At 39.9% G+C, this 15,070-nt stretch overlaps 1 protein-coding gene and 1 pseudogene across 1 annotated transcript; both read left to right on the top strand.

Annotated features, from left to right (window-relative positions):
* Nucleotides 1-362: 362 nt before the first annotated feature.
* LOC124975819 (olfactory receptor 7G2-like) lies at nt 363-1,314 on the top strand (the record flags this gene model as incomplete). Its single annotated transcript, XM_047538338.1, has 1 exon — nt 363-1,314. A coding segment is annotated over one exon (952 nt), but the record flags the coding sequence as incomplete, so codon positions are not given.
* Nucleotides 1,315-7,964: 6,650 nt separating this feature from the next.
* On the top strand, nt 7,965-8,902 carry LOC124975818 (olfactory receptor 7G2-like; annotated as a pseudogene).
* The last annotated feature ends 6,168 nt before the right edge of the window (nt 8,903-15,070 follow it).

Below are 15,070 nucleotides of genomic sequence, written 5' to 3'. Positions count from 1 at the left end.
TTCTTAAAGCAAATATTAATCCTTAGAGATATAAAATTCATCTACTTTATATATTTTCTTTTATTTTTTAAAAATATATTTTTAAGTTGTCAATGGATCTTTCATTTATGTATATGTGGTGCTGAGGATTGAACCCAGGGCCTCACACATACCAGGCAAGTGCACTACCACTGAGCCCCAGCTCCAGTCCTAGTTTGTTTATTAAAAGACAGATTTCTGGCCCCCACTCCCTGAGCTTATCATCAGCAACTCCACAGTAGTGTGAAGAATTTTCATTTCTACCTAGTTCCAGTGAGATAATGTTGCTCTTTCATCCAGAAACCATTCATTTTCTTTTCTTTTCATCCCATATTTTCTGTAAGATCCACCAGCAACATAGAACCCATGAACCAAACACTTGTTTTGGAATTCCTTCTTATGGGACTGACAGATGACCCAGCACTGCAGCCCCTCATCTTCAGCCTCTTCCTGTCCATGTACCTAGTCACCATCCTGGGAAACCTGCTCATTATCCTGGCCGTCAGCTTGGACTCCCACCTCCACACCCCCATGTACTTCTTCCTCTCCAACCTGTCCCTCAATGACATCTGCTTAAGCACAAGCATAATCCCTAAGATGCTGGTGAACATCCTGAGACAGAACCAGACCATCACCTACACAGGCTGCCTCACACAGATTGGCTTTGTCCTAGTGTTTTTATACATGGAAAATTTTCTTCTTGCAGTCATGGCTTATGACCGCTATGTGGCCATTTGTCACCCACTGATGTACACAATCATCATGAAGCCCTCGCTCTGCTTTCGTCTGGTTCTGGTCTCCCAGCTCATCAGCACCGCAGATACCCTCCTCCACACTCTGATGCTGCTGCAGCTGTCCTTCTGCACAGACCTGCAGATCCCTCATTTCTTCTGTGAACTTGCTCAGGTCATCAAGCTGGCCTGTTCTGATGCCCTCACTGATGACATTGTAATACTTGTTGCAGCCTGTCTACTTGCTGGTGCTTCCATCTCTGGGATCATTTTCTCTTATGTTCACATTGTGTCCTCTGTCTTGAGAATACCCTCATCAGAAGGGAAGCATAAAGCCTTTTCCACCTGTGGGTCTCACCTGTCTGTTGTCTCCTTGTTCTATGGGACATCCTTTGGGGTGTACATTAGCTCTGCAGTGACTGACTCCCCCAGGAAGACTGCAATGGCCTCAGTGATGTACTCTTTGGTCCCTCAGATGATGAACCCCTTTATCTACAGCCTGAGAAACAGGGACATGAAGAAGGCCTTGAGGAAGCTCATTGGAAAGACAGTTTCTCTTCTATGAAGTACCACTGATTTGGATTTAAGATTCAACAGTGAGTCACGGTGGTAGGACTCCTGGGGCACAAATACCTGCCTCTGATCACTACATTTTTCTAAAAGGATTGGACAAAATCATGACCATGTGTATTTAATTAATATTTATTTTTTTTTTGTGGTACTGGTGATAGAACCCAGGGCCTTGTGCTTACAAGGCAAGCACTCTACCAACTGAGCTATCTCCACAGCCCCCATGTGCATTTTAAATTGACTTGAAATCTGAATGTTATTTTATCTAGGTTGAGATATTTGACACATAATTTCAATTTTCCAAATAATTTTCTTTGCTTGGATTTCAGAGAAGTGGAACTCCAACCTGCACAGTTTCATTATTTGTAAAATTTACATAATTTGATTACCTTAGAGTCTTCAGATACTTTTGTAATATTGGAATATTTTCTGTGAAGATGCCACCATTTCTCCAAGAATAGGAAAACCTAACTTTAGTGTACTGAGACAACAAAAATAATTGTTGTTCAGTCCAGTGATTTCAGATATAAATGTGTAGTTTCAGGCATGTGTGCTTCACTGAGTCCTGCATGAGGTGGCCTCTTCTCAGGATGTCTGCTCCTCGGAGGCCTCGGTGGTCACAGCAGATGCAGATAGTTTGTCTGCACTTGCATCCAGAGACATAAAACAGAGTGTCCTTCCCTTGGTCCATGGGTAACAGCCATCTCTACAGAGTCTCGCAGAAGACACCTGTGTCTTAAGTAGCATGGTGTCCTCAAAATGAGGCTTCCCTGTGCTAAAGCCTCTCACTTGTGAAAATGGATCTAAATGATAAGAGGGGGAATGTTATTCATGTTGAAAATGTTTTTGGGGGAGAATGATCTTTTTTTCCAGATTATGTAGTCAGGCCTTAAATATAATTTCATTATTCCAAGATTGACAGCAGTAGACACAGAAATCAGATCAGTGCAGCCATTTTTGTTCCAGTAGTAGTTTGGAATTCTGGGTCTTGTGCATGGGGATCTGTGGGTGGTGAGAGTGGAGGATAATTGGGTATCATGGGGGATAGGAATAAGCCAAGCAAGTGGCAGTCATATGTGATAATGACACAATGAGACCCATGACTCTGTATGATTTATATACATTGAAAATGAGGATATTTCCACTGAGCATGTGTCTTTTTGTTAATACATAAAAGATGTTCTATTTAACTGGAAAGTCAATCCTATTTTAGTTCTCTGGGTTTCCAATATTCTTTTACTTATGTGTGTGGTTCCTTTTGTATCAGGATTGCAGTGTCTAGTGGAGGAAGAAAGCTCAGTTTTTGCATGCTTTGTTATGTTGACTTTTTTCCTAAAGGTTTTAGGTTCAGTGATTCTTGGCATTAAAGAATTTGGATTTTTGCCTTTTCATTTAATGCATGAAACCTCCTGAAGTCTATTTTTGCATTCTAGATATGACAGAAATCCATATCCATGTTCACCTCCAATTCAGTTATAAGTAAGCTGTTCAATAAATTGCTGATGTTTTTCTGGACTCTCTTATTGACACAATAAGATTATCAAATCTCTCTCTGCACTATGTCTTATATGTTTATTATTTTAGCAATCTTCCTCCTACAATTAATTTGGTTGTGGTAACAATCCTCAGCACCTTTTTAAAAATTACAACCTCAAGGTACCTCATGTGAATAGGTTAACAATTTTTTGCTAATTTGCAATTTCCTGCAGCAGCAGGGATAACAAACACACATAATTTAAATTTGTGGTAGTGATGAGAAAATATATGTATTGAAGCCAAACCACGAAATTGGGAAAGGCTGGGAATGAAATTCTACAAAGACAGTGAAGCATACTTAAATTAAGTATTTTAAAAAACTGTTTAAGAAATAGTTGCATATAATAATAAAAAAAGAATCACCTTTCACTGAGCCATGGAATGAATTATCCCTTAGTGTTCATGTTTTTTTGGGGGGATACAGTGTGTGCAATAGCCCTTGTTTATACAGGAGATAGATATCATTAAAATAAAATTTATTTTTTTGTTATGCATAGTTTAATTCTTCCTTAAATAATTATTTAGGGACAGGGTTACCTTAAAATTGGTTGAAAGCTATCTGATAGTTGTCATTATTCTCCAGGAAGAATTAATTGAGGGTCACTCTAGTATTCTGAGTAAAAAGCAGAACTAGATCTTCCATATCTCTAGCAAGATTCTGGGATAGCTCGTCTGAAATGGTCTGTTCTGTAGCTGTGTTGATGGTGATGATGTTTCAGAGCAAACAGGCGTGGGTTGTATACATTGACATTGTTTTCAAAAACTATGCTTTCAAGGGGGAAAAACTACCTAGAAAAAAATGTGTCTCATCCAGTACCAAGGACAGGTGCACCCAGGTGTGACTGGCACTTGAGTCAGGTTCGAGCAGAAAAAGGGGAATGGCAAGGTGTCAAACTCATGGTATTTCCAGGATAGAGATCAGCCAACCACAAGTTGAGAAAGGTAAAGGATTTGTCAAGACACTTCCTCAGCTAGTAGTCCTCATAACCTTAGAGAGTGAAGGCCACACTCACTGAGTGTGGACTTCCTGCTAGGCTATGTGTGCTGATTAAATGTCTAACTTTCCAGCCCCCCAGAAGGTGTGCTTTGTCAGTGTTCTTTTCTTCTTTCCAATGTTCTCTCTCCTTCCCCTCCAGCAGATGCACAAGCAGTATGAACACCTGTCTTAGGACACCTTACCTTTATCAGCCTACAATACAGCTTAAGACACAATAAAAATTGCTGCTGATTTCTTCAGATCTTTAAATCTTTGCATATTTCATCTTCTTCTAACTTGTTTATTTTGGAAAAAATGTGCAACATATCACCTTGAGGAGAGGAACTTAATCTTTTAAAAAATTTTAAAAATTTGTTCTAATTAGTTATACATGACAGTAGAATGCATTTTTGCATTTGGACAAAGCATACATGAATGGAGTATGATTTCTCATTTTTCTGATTGTACATATTGTAGGATCACATCAGTCATGTGGTCATATATGTAAATGAGGTAATAATGTCTTTAACTTACAATTGATAAGAATGGCTCATTAAAATACATCACTTGTATTTCTTCCTGTGAGTAGTATCTGTTTCTTTCATTTGCTATTTTATGAAAAAATGATCAACATTCCTAGAAATCAGGGAAATGCAAATCAAAACTACACAGAGATTTCAACTCACTCCACCTAAAATGTCAATCATCTAGAATACAAATAATAATAAGAACTTGTGGGATGTGAGGGAAAATGACACACTTCTACATTATTGGTGGGATTGTAAAAAGTACAACTATTATGAGAATAAGCATAGATATTTCTCAAAAGAGTGAAAATAGAACCTCCACATGACTCACAATTCCACACCCCAGTATTCATCCAAAAGTATTCAGACAGGCATCCTGTAGTGATTCACACATGCCCATGCTTATAGCAGTACAACCCAGAGGAGGTTTCCATCAAAAGATGAACCGATAAAGAAAATGTGGCATTTTAACACAACTGAGTTTTATTCAGTAATGAAGAAGAACGAAATTATGTTATTTGCAAGAAAATGGATAGAGCTTGAGAGCCTTATGCAAGATGAAATAAGCCAGACTCAGAAAAGCAAGGATTATATGCTTTATGGAAGTATCTAATGAACATAGGAAGGAGACCAGTGGAGCAGAGCAAGGGGACTGGGGTGGGAGGAAGAAAGGAAGAGGGGTGTATTGGGTAATGAAACGGACTGAATTATGTATGTGCATGTATGAGTATAGACCAAGAAGTCCACCATTATATATAATTGTAATAAACCAATAAATAATCAAAAGAAATAAATTCACAAGATAAGCATAACACCCAAGCCTTCTGGAAGCATGTTCTCAGGTTCTGACAGTGGGTCCTGTCTGAATGCTGCTGATTTCTGTGAACCATCTCTGGGGACAGGGACGTGAAGGTCTTGATGTCCAGGATGGCTTTGGGGCAGCTTTCAGGTGGAAGCTCGCAGAGCACCTGATGGAACCTTGCTGACATGCCAGCATGCTCATCTGGCACTGACACTCAGAGGTCACCTTTCCTTATGTTGTAAGGTCAACTCTAAAGTCTGACACCCTGACTCCCAATGTGTGTGAATTTCCTTTTTAAAAGCCCCCCTCTGGAACTCTCATTCTGCTCTGGCTACTGTCCTGTGTGCTCTTCCTGAAGGTGGAATGCCTGAGGACATCCGCATTCTTACTACCTCTAGTTTCCCTCCCCTCCCTCCACCGAGGCCTTGGCCTGGTTGTTCATCTTTCTGGCTCACAGTTGCCCTCACCTCTCACTGGTCTCTTCTCTGGAATTCAGTTTACTGACTTCTGGAATTCGATGACACTCCCTGTCACAAATCCATCCATCAAGTCAACAGTGAGCTTGACTGGCCTCTTGCTTGAAGACTTTCCTAACATTTTTAGCAGTTCCACAGTCGTGCGTCTAGGCAGAGCTTGAGGCTTCCGTTCACCTGCGCTACTCAAGGGAGAATGGACCAAAAGGACTATGCACCTGTCGCTATTGAACACAGAACCGGTTACAGATTTTTGACTGGAATCAGCTGAATTGACTACACAACATGAAAAACTAAGGTCCAGGCAACATTCAGTGACTCAGGAAGAAACTCCTCCAGGTACTGGCATTTTAATAGTATATCAACTTTATTTACAAATACATTTTGTAGACACACACACACACACACACACACACACACACACATACACGCATCAAAACTGTTTCTACATCCAATAATGGAATCAGGCCAGAGATGCCTTTGCTTGTACCTAAAAAGGAAGACTGGAATTCAGTTAGAGCAGGGAGTTCCCACACGTGGGGTGCATACAATGTGTGTGTAGAAAAAAGGGGCAAGCAGTGGATAGGTAGGTGGCTCTGGGGGGGAGTGACACTGCTGTCCTCAGTTCCTCCTTTCTAGATTATTGATCTTTAGGGGTTCACATTGCCCTTGAGCACAGAAAAAAAATACCTGTCCATCTAATGAGGAGCTTTGGATATTGAGTCTCCAGGAACACAGCAACAGCAAAGACTCTGACTGCCTCACTCCAGAGTCCTTCCCAGTCAGCAAGCCACGCCTGAGGGTCCTTCAGAGGTAATGTCTTTGGCATGGAGCTCAGTGCCTCACCTGGTCCCTCTGCCTTCATGAGGCCAGATCTTCTGTGTGATCCAACATATAGGGGAGATGAGGAGACTCACTCTACATTGATGCCAGTCAGGTAAGCAAAGGTCTCTCAGTCAATGCTGTGGAAACACGCAGGTGTCCACCACAGTTTCTTCCTGGTGAAACTGAGGGAAATATGTGCAGAAGCTGAATACCAACTCTCCCTACAGACTGTTGGCAATCACATTCCTCTTTTCCATACCTGCCCCTACATCAAGCAGGATGACTATGATAAAGTTCTCTGGCATTTACTTGTGTTCTCGTGGTGGTGGAGGGGACAGGGGTTGGTCAGCTTCACCTTATCTTTCTTTCACCTTTCTGGCTGTGAAGATGCTGGGAAGGAAATACAGACCCAGGAAGATCCAGTGGGTCTAACTCTTGCCTAACTGTTCATAAAACTACAGAATATTTTAAATTGTTACTATGGCAGACATACTATGAAAATAAATATTATAATGCTGTTTTCTGCCCTTTCCCTGAGGTAACAGATGTTGGTGTTTTACTGTATCTGTTTTATTTATTCTGTTTTATTAATTCCAATGGGAAACTTCACTGTGAGGGTCCCAGATAATGATTCCTGTGCTGGCTGATTTCTGTCCCTTCATTCCTCATCACTGCAAAGACCCCATAATACTGTGCAGAAGAGGATGGTGAGGACCCCCTTGCAAAATAGCCCTGCTCATTAAGGAAGCAAGTGCTCGAACCTGGACTCTAACTGTTGCCCCAGATGTTTTATGCCCTCAAGGCGAGAAGGAGATCTGTGTTGTACAGGGAGGTTCCTGAAAGGACATCAAAGTCAGCTTTATCTTTGAAGTCTCATTTTTCTAAGCACCCAAAATCATTTGCCATCAACATAATTTTAAACAGCACGTGCTTTTCAGTTTACCTCTCTTTCAATATTTTACAAATTGCTGCCATCTAAGATCTTGGGGAAGAACTTCCTTAAGCATGAGACAGACTTCATGGCTTTATTCTTGCCTTTCTATTTTAAGGTATACCATAACTCTGAGACAATAAAGTCAAGTTGTTTCTATTCACTATCAGCACTTCCTAAATCATGAGAGCAAGTTGGTGCTCAATACACACTGGCCAGAGTAGGTGTGCACCTGGAGAAAGGAAACGGAGAGAAAAGATGGAAAGCAGAGGTAAGTACAGGGAAGGATTTTGAATCTCACTTGCATTTGCAATACAGAAGAGAGAGTCTTTCAAGAGAAGCAATTATCAAACTTTAGAATATGAGGGAGAGTTTGCTAATTTGTGGACTCTTTTCATAATTTAAATCATGGTTTGTCAATCCTTGTCCCTGGAGCTCATCATCAGTAGGACTGAAGTGAGTTCCAACCATCAGCTTTTCTAACTAGTTCCCAGCTGATGCTGCTAATGCTGTGGTCCCACAAACACGGATTTTATTGTTATATCACCCATCTTTACATTAGATTCATCAGTAGCATGGAAGCTGGAAACCACACAGCTGTTTCAGAATTCCTCCTTCTGGGGCTGACAGAGGACCCAGAACTGCAGCCTCTCATCTTTAGCCTCTTCCTGTCCATGTACCTGGTGACCATCCTGGGGAACCTGCTCATCATCTTGGCTGTCACCTCTGACCCCCACCTCCACACCCCCATGTACTTCTTCCTCTCCAACCTGTCCTTCACTGACATCTGTATAAGCACAACCACCATCCCCAAGATGCTGGCCAACATCCAAGCACAGGATCAGAGCATCACCTACACAGGCTGCCTCTCCCAGCTCTGCTCTGTCTTGATTTTTGGTGGTTTAGAAAATGGTCTCCTTGCAGTGATGGCCTATGACCGCTATGTGGCCATTTGTCACCCCCTGATAAGTACACAGTCATCATGAACCCCTGCCTGTGTTTATTGCTGGTTCTCTTCTCCTTGTCTATTAGCACTGTGCATGGCCTGCTGCATGGTCTGATGGGGCTGCGTCTGTCCTCCTGCACAGCTGTGGAGATCCCCCATTTTTTCTGTGAACTTGCTCAGGTCCTCAAGCTGGCCTGTTCTGACACCCTAATCAATAATATTTTGGTTTATTTTCTGTTTACCATCTTGGGTGCTAGTTCTGTCTCTGCAATCATTTTCTCGTATACTCGAATTTTCTGCTCTCTTTTGAGAATACCATCTACTGGCAAAAACTACAAAGCCTTTTCCACCTGTGGGTCTCATCTCTTAGTTGTCTCCCTGTTCTATGGGACAGGATTTGGGGTGTACATTAGCTCTGTACTGACAGACTCTCCCAGGAATTCTGCAGTGGCTTCAGTGATGTACACGGTGGTCCCTCAGGTGATGAACCCCTTTATCTACAGCCTGAGGAACAGTGACATGAAGGAGGCCCTGAGGAAAATAATTAATAGGAGAAAAATTTTTTGATATTGTCATCACATTTAAAGCAGGCATCTAGAATGTGTCCATGTGCCTGTGAATGAATGATGAGAGCATACACAATATCACATTAAGAGATGCAAAGGATGTGCCTTAAGGGATTCCCACTCACACCTTCTTCTCTCATACATTCATGCAATCATACATGTACATAGGGAATAAGAATCAACTGCATCTTTTTATAATCCCTGTATGCATACATACAAAGCTTATTAGGTATATTTATTTAATAATCGCCTCCTGTTGAGCTGTTAAATTGTTTCATGTATAAGTTCTGTCTATGGGTTACCTTTTGCATCAGCATGCTCTTGAGATTCCAGCCTGTTGATGGGTGAAGCACTTTTCAATCACTTTAGTGCCATCTGGTTATATGCTGTGCAATGATATCACAAAATACAGTGTGACAGTGACATGGTGTTCAACAGTAAGCTTTCTGAAGCTTTGAATAAAGAATAAAGGTTTTTGAAAGGTCTCATGTCCACCTCCTGGTGGAAATGAACAGAGCTTTCCACTTGCAGTGGAGTTACTGGGCATGAGACAGTTCCACTTCTCTTTTGGGTTGGTCCAAAGCCTCTTCCTAAGTGGTTTAACCAGCTGACACTGTGTTAGGATGTTCCTGGGGTCCAAATCATGAACATTCTTTCATTTAGTAGGACACTCAATTGGGTATTAAATAGTTAAATTCACATTTCTCTTGTGATGAGATTAAATGTTTTCTCAGAGGTAACTAATCTTTTATTTCCCCGTTTGTGGGATATCTGTTATGGTATTTGTGTAGGACTGACGTTTCTTCTCACTAGTTTGTAAGAGTTCACAAAGCCAAGGATCCAGTTTTCTCTCTCAGAGGTGGAAGCTAGAGAGAAGTAAGACATTTCAAAAAGGGTGTGGAGACCCAGCCATTATGGACACATATAATGCATCCATAAAGAAAAAAGGGTGTGGGGGAATGTCTGGGAACGTATTTCCTGTTGCTGTGCACAGACTTATAATTTATATGGGCCAATCCACTGAATGTACCACCACAAGCCATATAGGAAGAGATAGCATTTATTAAGACATGTAAAGTATATACAAAAGGAAAAACATCCCAGGTAGCATACCAACTCAGCACTGGAGAGACATCACGAGCATTTCGCACCATATGTAACCAAAGACAGCACTCTTGTCACCTTTGAGTTCTTCTCATCTCTCTGAAATACACTGAAGTAAACATATAAAGTTATTGTCTGGAGCCATTGGGCTCAGTGCCTTCAGTACGTTTGGTCTCCAGACCTGGATCTGGCCAGGAGCCAGGCCTTGAGAGCAGAAACCAGATGTTTTTAAGTTATTTCTGTTTTGTTCTGGGGCAGAGAGCTCATCTGTCCTTGAACAGGGGCACTGCCAGACCACTAAGTTTCTCATGCAAGTTGTTTACTACTTGCCCTGTTTCACTTTTTGAAAGCACTCTTAAACAAGACTCCAATGTTCTCTAAAAGGAAGCTTATGAAGATAAAGGGAGAAGAGTGGAGTAGAGGTAGGAGATGGAGGAGAGGGGAAGGAAGAGAGTGGAATGAAAGTCATCAAACTCCACTATGTGCATGTTAGCGTATGTCACTATGAATTCCAATTTCACGTGCAACTAAAACACAGCAATTAAAAAGATGAATCAATAGAAGGAAGACAAATTGTTTAGGAGAAGAATAGGGAGAGATAGGAGGGATAATGGGATACTATTAGGGACTGAAATGAGCAAATTATGTTTGTGAATTTATGAAAGTATTGGAGTGAACCTTGCAATCATGTATAACTATAATGTACTAATAAATAGAGGTCTTGGCTTAATTTGGACATTTGTCATTTATAAGCATTGAAGATTACATTATGAGTGTGTCTTGTACTTATACTTCATTTGTAATGTGGTTTAGGTGAACACAGTGCTTACATTAGGCAGAGTCAAATTCATAAATATTTCCGTGAGTGCTTTGATTGCAGTTGATCTAGACATTGTTAAGGAAACTATATTTACCTTGATGCAACGGCTTATAGTTTTGTCTTGTTATTTGAGGCAGGAATTCACTTGCAGTTTATTTTTGTCTTTGGTTTGTGATTGGTGGCTGAATACATTTTATGCCCCTCTTCTTTTTGTGAAATAATACATTCATTAGTGGTACTCCCACTTATTCAAAAAATAAACTGTTCATTGATCTGTTTCCCTGTGGTTTCTCATTTCTGACCAGGAGTACTAGTTTATCTTTGTCTGTACAACTGTAGCCTCTTTTAATTATTGCAACCAAAGAATCAGCTAAATTTTTTTTTTGTTATAACCAACAAGTCCCATTTTTTTTACCAATGTCTTCTCAAAGGTATCACAGATTAACTGCTTCTGTTATGATTTGCAATCTACTGTGGCAATACTGATAATCAACCCAAGGTCTCAAATGTGAAAAATAAAGAATATTAATACTTCTGTGAAAGTAGGAAAGGTTAATATTGAAATTCCAAACACAGAGTAAGCTGAATTTTCCCTTCATGGTGAAAATACAATTGTTCCCTGCTGGTGGATCTTTATCCTGAAGTCTTGCTTAGCACACAACTTCCAGAAACTCCTCCCCTTCCCTTCAGATTTCTTACATGTACAAAGACTTTGTGAACGAGGACCATAATACTTTTAAATTTCCAATCTGAATACTTCTGTTTCTTTTCCATGACTTATTTTACTAACCAGAAACTCCAGTAGAATAATGAGCAGGAGTGAGGAGACCTAACATCCTTATTTTGTGCTTTACTTTAAAGGGAATCATCAGTCTTTCACTTTAAGCATGATGGTAGCTGAAGGATATTCATAGTGATCTTTTATAATTGAGGAATTTTCCTCCTTTGTTGTAATCAGGAATAGATACTGGGTTGAAAGATTTCAATAGTCCTAACTATGAAAGAGTGAAAAATTTGAAAAAGATATGAAAGACTTGAACAGAGGCCATATAAGTCATTGCTGGGGGAGATTATTTAAGAAAGCCCGAAAGTCTGGACACGTTTTGTGTGTGCATGAATGGGAAGAGTCAGAAATGTCAATGTTCTCAAATTAATAAACAAATTCATTGCCATGCCTACCAAAATGTCAGCAGGCTTTTTGGTAGGAAGTAACAAGTTGAAAAGGAAATGCAGAATGCTTAAAGGAGCCAGGATGCTTTTAAAAATGAAGAGCAAAATCAGAAACTTTGTGCTACCTGGATTCCCAAAGTACGGTCATTAAAGCAGTGTGCTATTGGTTTAGATTCAAATAGATCAATAGTGTCACACATGAAAGGAGGACTGATTTTTACAAGATGCACAAAGGTAATTCAGAGGAGAAAGAAAGTCTGTCCAACAAATTATATTCATCCTATTGAATATCGACTCCCCCACATACAGAAAAAAACAAAATCTGAATACAATTGTTCAAATTATGTCGCTTGCACAGATGAATATATCACAACAAATCCCCTATTGTATATTATCATAATGCACCCGATTTTTTAAAAAAGTTTTATTTTAAACATTGTCATGTACAAAAATTTTCTTAAATGGAATTAAATGTAAAAACTAAAATTATAAGTCTAGAAGAAATCATAGTAGAAATTATTTTCAATCCTAGATCAGGTGAGGATTTCATAGTTATGACAGAAAAACTAAGCTTCACAACAAGGGAGAGGATAGGGAAGAATAGAGTTACTTTATGTGTGATAGAGGGTAATGAAAGGAGGGGAAGGGGTGTCGGGGAAGGAATAATAGTAGAGTGAAACAGACATTATCACCTCATGTACGTTTATGACTGCCTGACTCATGTGATGCAATATGTATAATTAGAAAAATGAGAAATTACACTCCATTTATGTATGATTTATCAAAATGCATAAATGCATTCTACTGTCATGTACAACAAATTAGAACAAATAAAAAATAATTAAAAAGAAAATAACTCATGAGATAGAAAACTATGACTTGTAGAGGACAAATAGAAAAAAATACTGAGTTTTTTATTTCTAATAACATTTAAAACCATATAAAAAGAAAAGTCACTGACTTGGAGAAAACATTTGTTAGTCATATTTGGTAAAAATGTATATAGAATTTACAAACTCAACCATAAACAATAAAAACAAGGAAGTAGATTGAAATACGTGATCTTACATTGTTAACTCTATTCACACTCCTGAGCAATAGATGCGGATTTATCCTTCATCCAACTACAGTCTTGTACCCGCTGGCCAACCTCTCCTCATCCCCCCAAGTCATACACAGAAGAGAGGGTTTGGAATTTTCTCACAACCAAGAACTGAAAATGGTTAATATCTTGTGGACGCCAATTACCTTGATTTATTCAATAACTATTTAAAACAAAGTTCTTCACTGCTCAGGTTTTCTCCTTAAGGATTTGGCCTGTCCTATTATCACAGGAGACTACAGGGTTAGACTAATAAGTAGCTTTGGATATTGAAGCCCCAAAGGGCCAGAAAGATAAAAAATATTCTGCCTGAGTCCATGCACTCAAGGCCTGGCCCAGGGGAGTGGCTGCTCACCTGGCCCTGGGCTCAGGTCCAGGATTTCTGCACAGGAGGCAGGTGCTGCACTGCCTCTCTGCATTCCCTGAGAACAGAGCTTCTATTCTTCTCCTTCATGTCCAGGCAAGAACTGAAGATCATTCCTCAGTGTAGGCACCCAGGTCATCTGAAATCTGGTAGGTGATGTTTTGTCAGAACTGACAGGTATTTTGTCTCCCAGCCCATGTTGGGCAGCTGTGAGGTGAGGAGGTGAGGAGCAGGGGTGGAACCAGGTCACCTAGGAGGAGTCTGCCCTGGCGCCCACCAGGCTCCCTGCTTCCTCCTCTTATGCACTGACACCTCAGCAGCTCTCATTCCACTGAGACCTCACTGACGCCAGAGTCCAGGACTGTACTCCACACTCAACAGCAATCTGCTTTTTATCAGTTTTGAAGGATTTTCAATTCAATTGGCAAGGAGCAAAATTAATATGGTCATATTCTTACTTTTTCCTTCCCGATTCATAATACCCTGTGTAGATCTGGTCTTTAACTGACTGGTGTCCCATTTATGAATATTTTGAAAGAGAGCATGTGGAAAATAAGGCAGATTCCAAGATGACATTTTAAAATGTTTGTATTAGTGCACAGTAGTCCTCTATGATATTGGGTTCAGGTGGACATCATCACACATGCATGGAATACAATTCGCTCTCTTCATTCCCCACTACTTTTCCTGTCCTTCCTCTCCTCCCTCCCCTTATTTCTCCACTCTACTCATATTTTGCTATCCCAGGGTAATAGACTCGATAGATAAATTAATTTTTCTCTTTTCATTGTTATTATAATTTCAGTTTCCCTATCAGGGTCTGATTAATTTCTTTCAATTGTTAGACGCATTATTACACAAATATGAGACATATACAAGAATTTCACTGGATTTCTTGAGTGGTTAACTCTTCCTGCTTCTCTCTACATGCAAGACTCTCAGTGAGATCTTCAGCTCATTGGTTCTTCCTTGACATTTGCAGTTATGAATCAAGAATGTCACATCTTTCTTTCATTTTTCATTATTTTCCCACCCATCACTCCCCATCCCAAGATATAGAAGTATTAGGAACATCTCATGTGTCAAGCACTATACTTTAAGGTTTGTGTTCTCTTTACTCATTTTTGCACCATTTCTATGATGTCCTGTGGTGGTTTCCATCACAGGGAGTGAGATTTCTCACGCAGTAGAAACCACTTTCTTACTGACAAAGCAAGCACTGCAGGTAGCATTAAGTGGATTTTTGTTGTCATTATTGATTTATAGCTAATATTGTTTGGTTTGGGTTCTCCTGCTTGTTTAAGGATTTGGATAATCCCCAAGGCAAAATCTACATATCATTTTCTCTTTTATCCCCATTAATTGGTACATTTTGGGAATGGAGGAACTATTAAGGAAATAAAATTTGCACAGTCAGATAGTGTAGGAGTGTGGAGAATGGAAGGAAAAGGGGTTGAAAAGTGAAAGAGCAAGAGAAAATACAGGAAAGGATTAGTACTATTTCCTTCACCTTGGAAAAAAGATGGTACACTTTTCCAAATTCAGGGATCCTTGTGCATTGATTATCTGTTCTGTCACCTGTATTTTCCTCTTCAGCTTGTTCAATGCA

The sequence above is a fragment of the Sciurus carolinensis genome, unplaced genomic scaffold, assembly GCF_902686445.1.
Source record: "Sciurus carolinensis unplaced genomic scaffold, mSciCar1.2, whole genome shotgun sequence".
NCBI lineage: Eukaryota > Metazoa > Chordata > Mammalia > Rodentia > Sciuridae > Sciurus > Sciurus carolinensis.
Note: the sequence above shows the minus strand (reverse complement) of the source record. Positions and strands in the feature narration are given on the sequence as shown.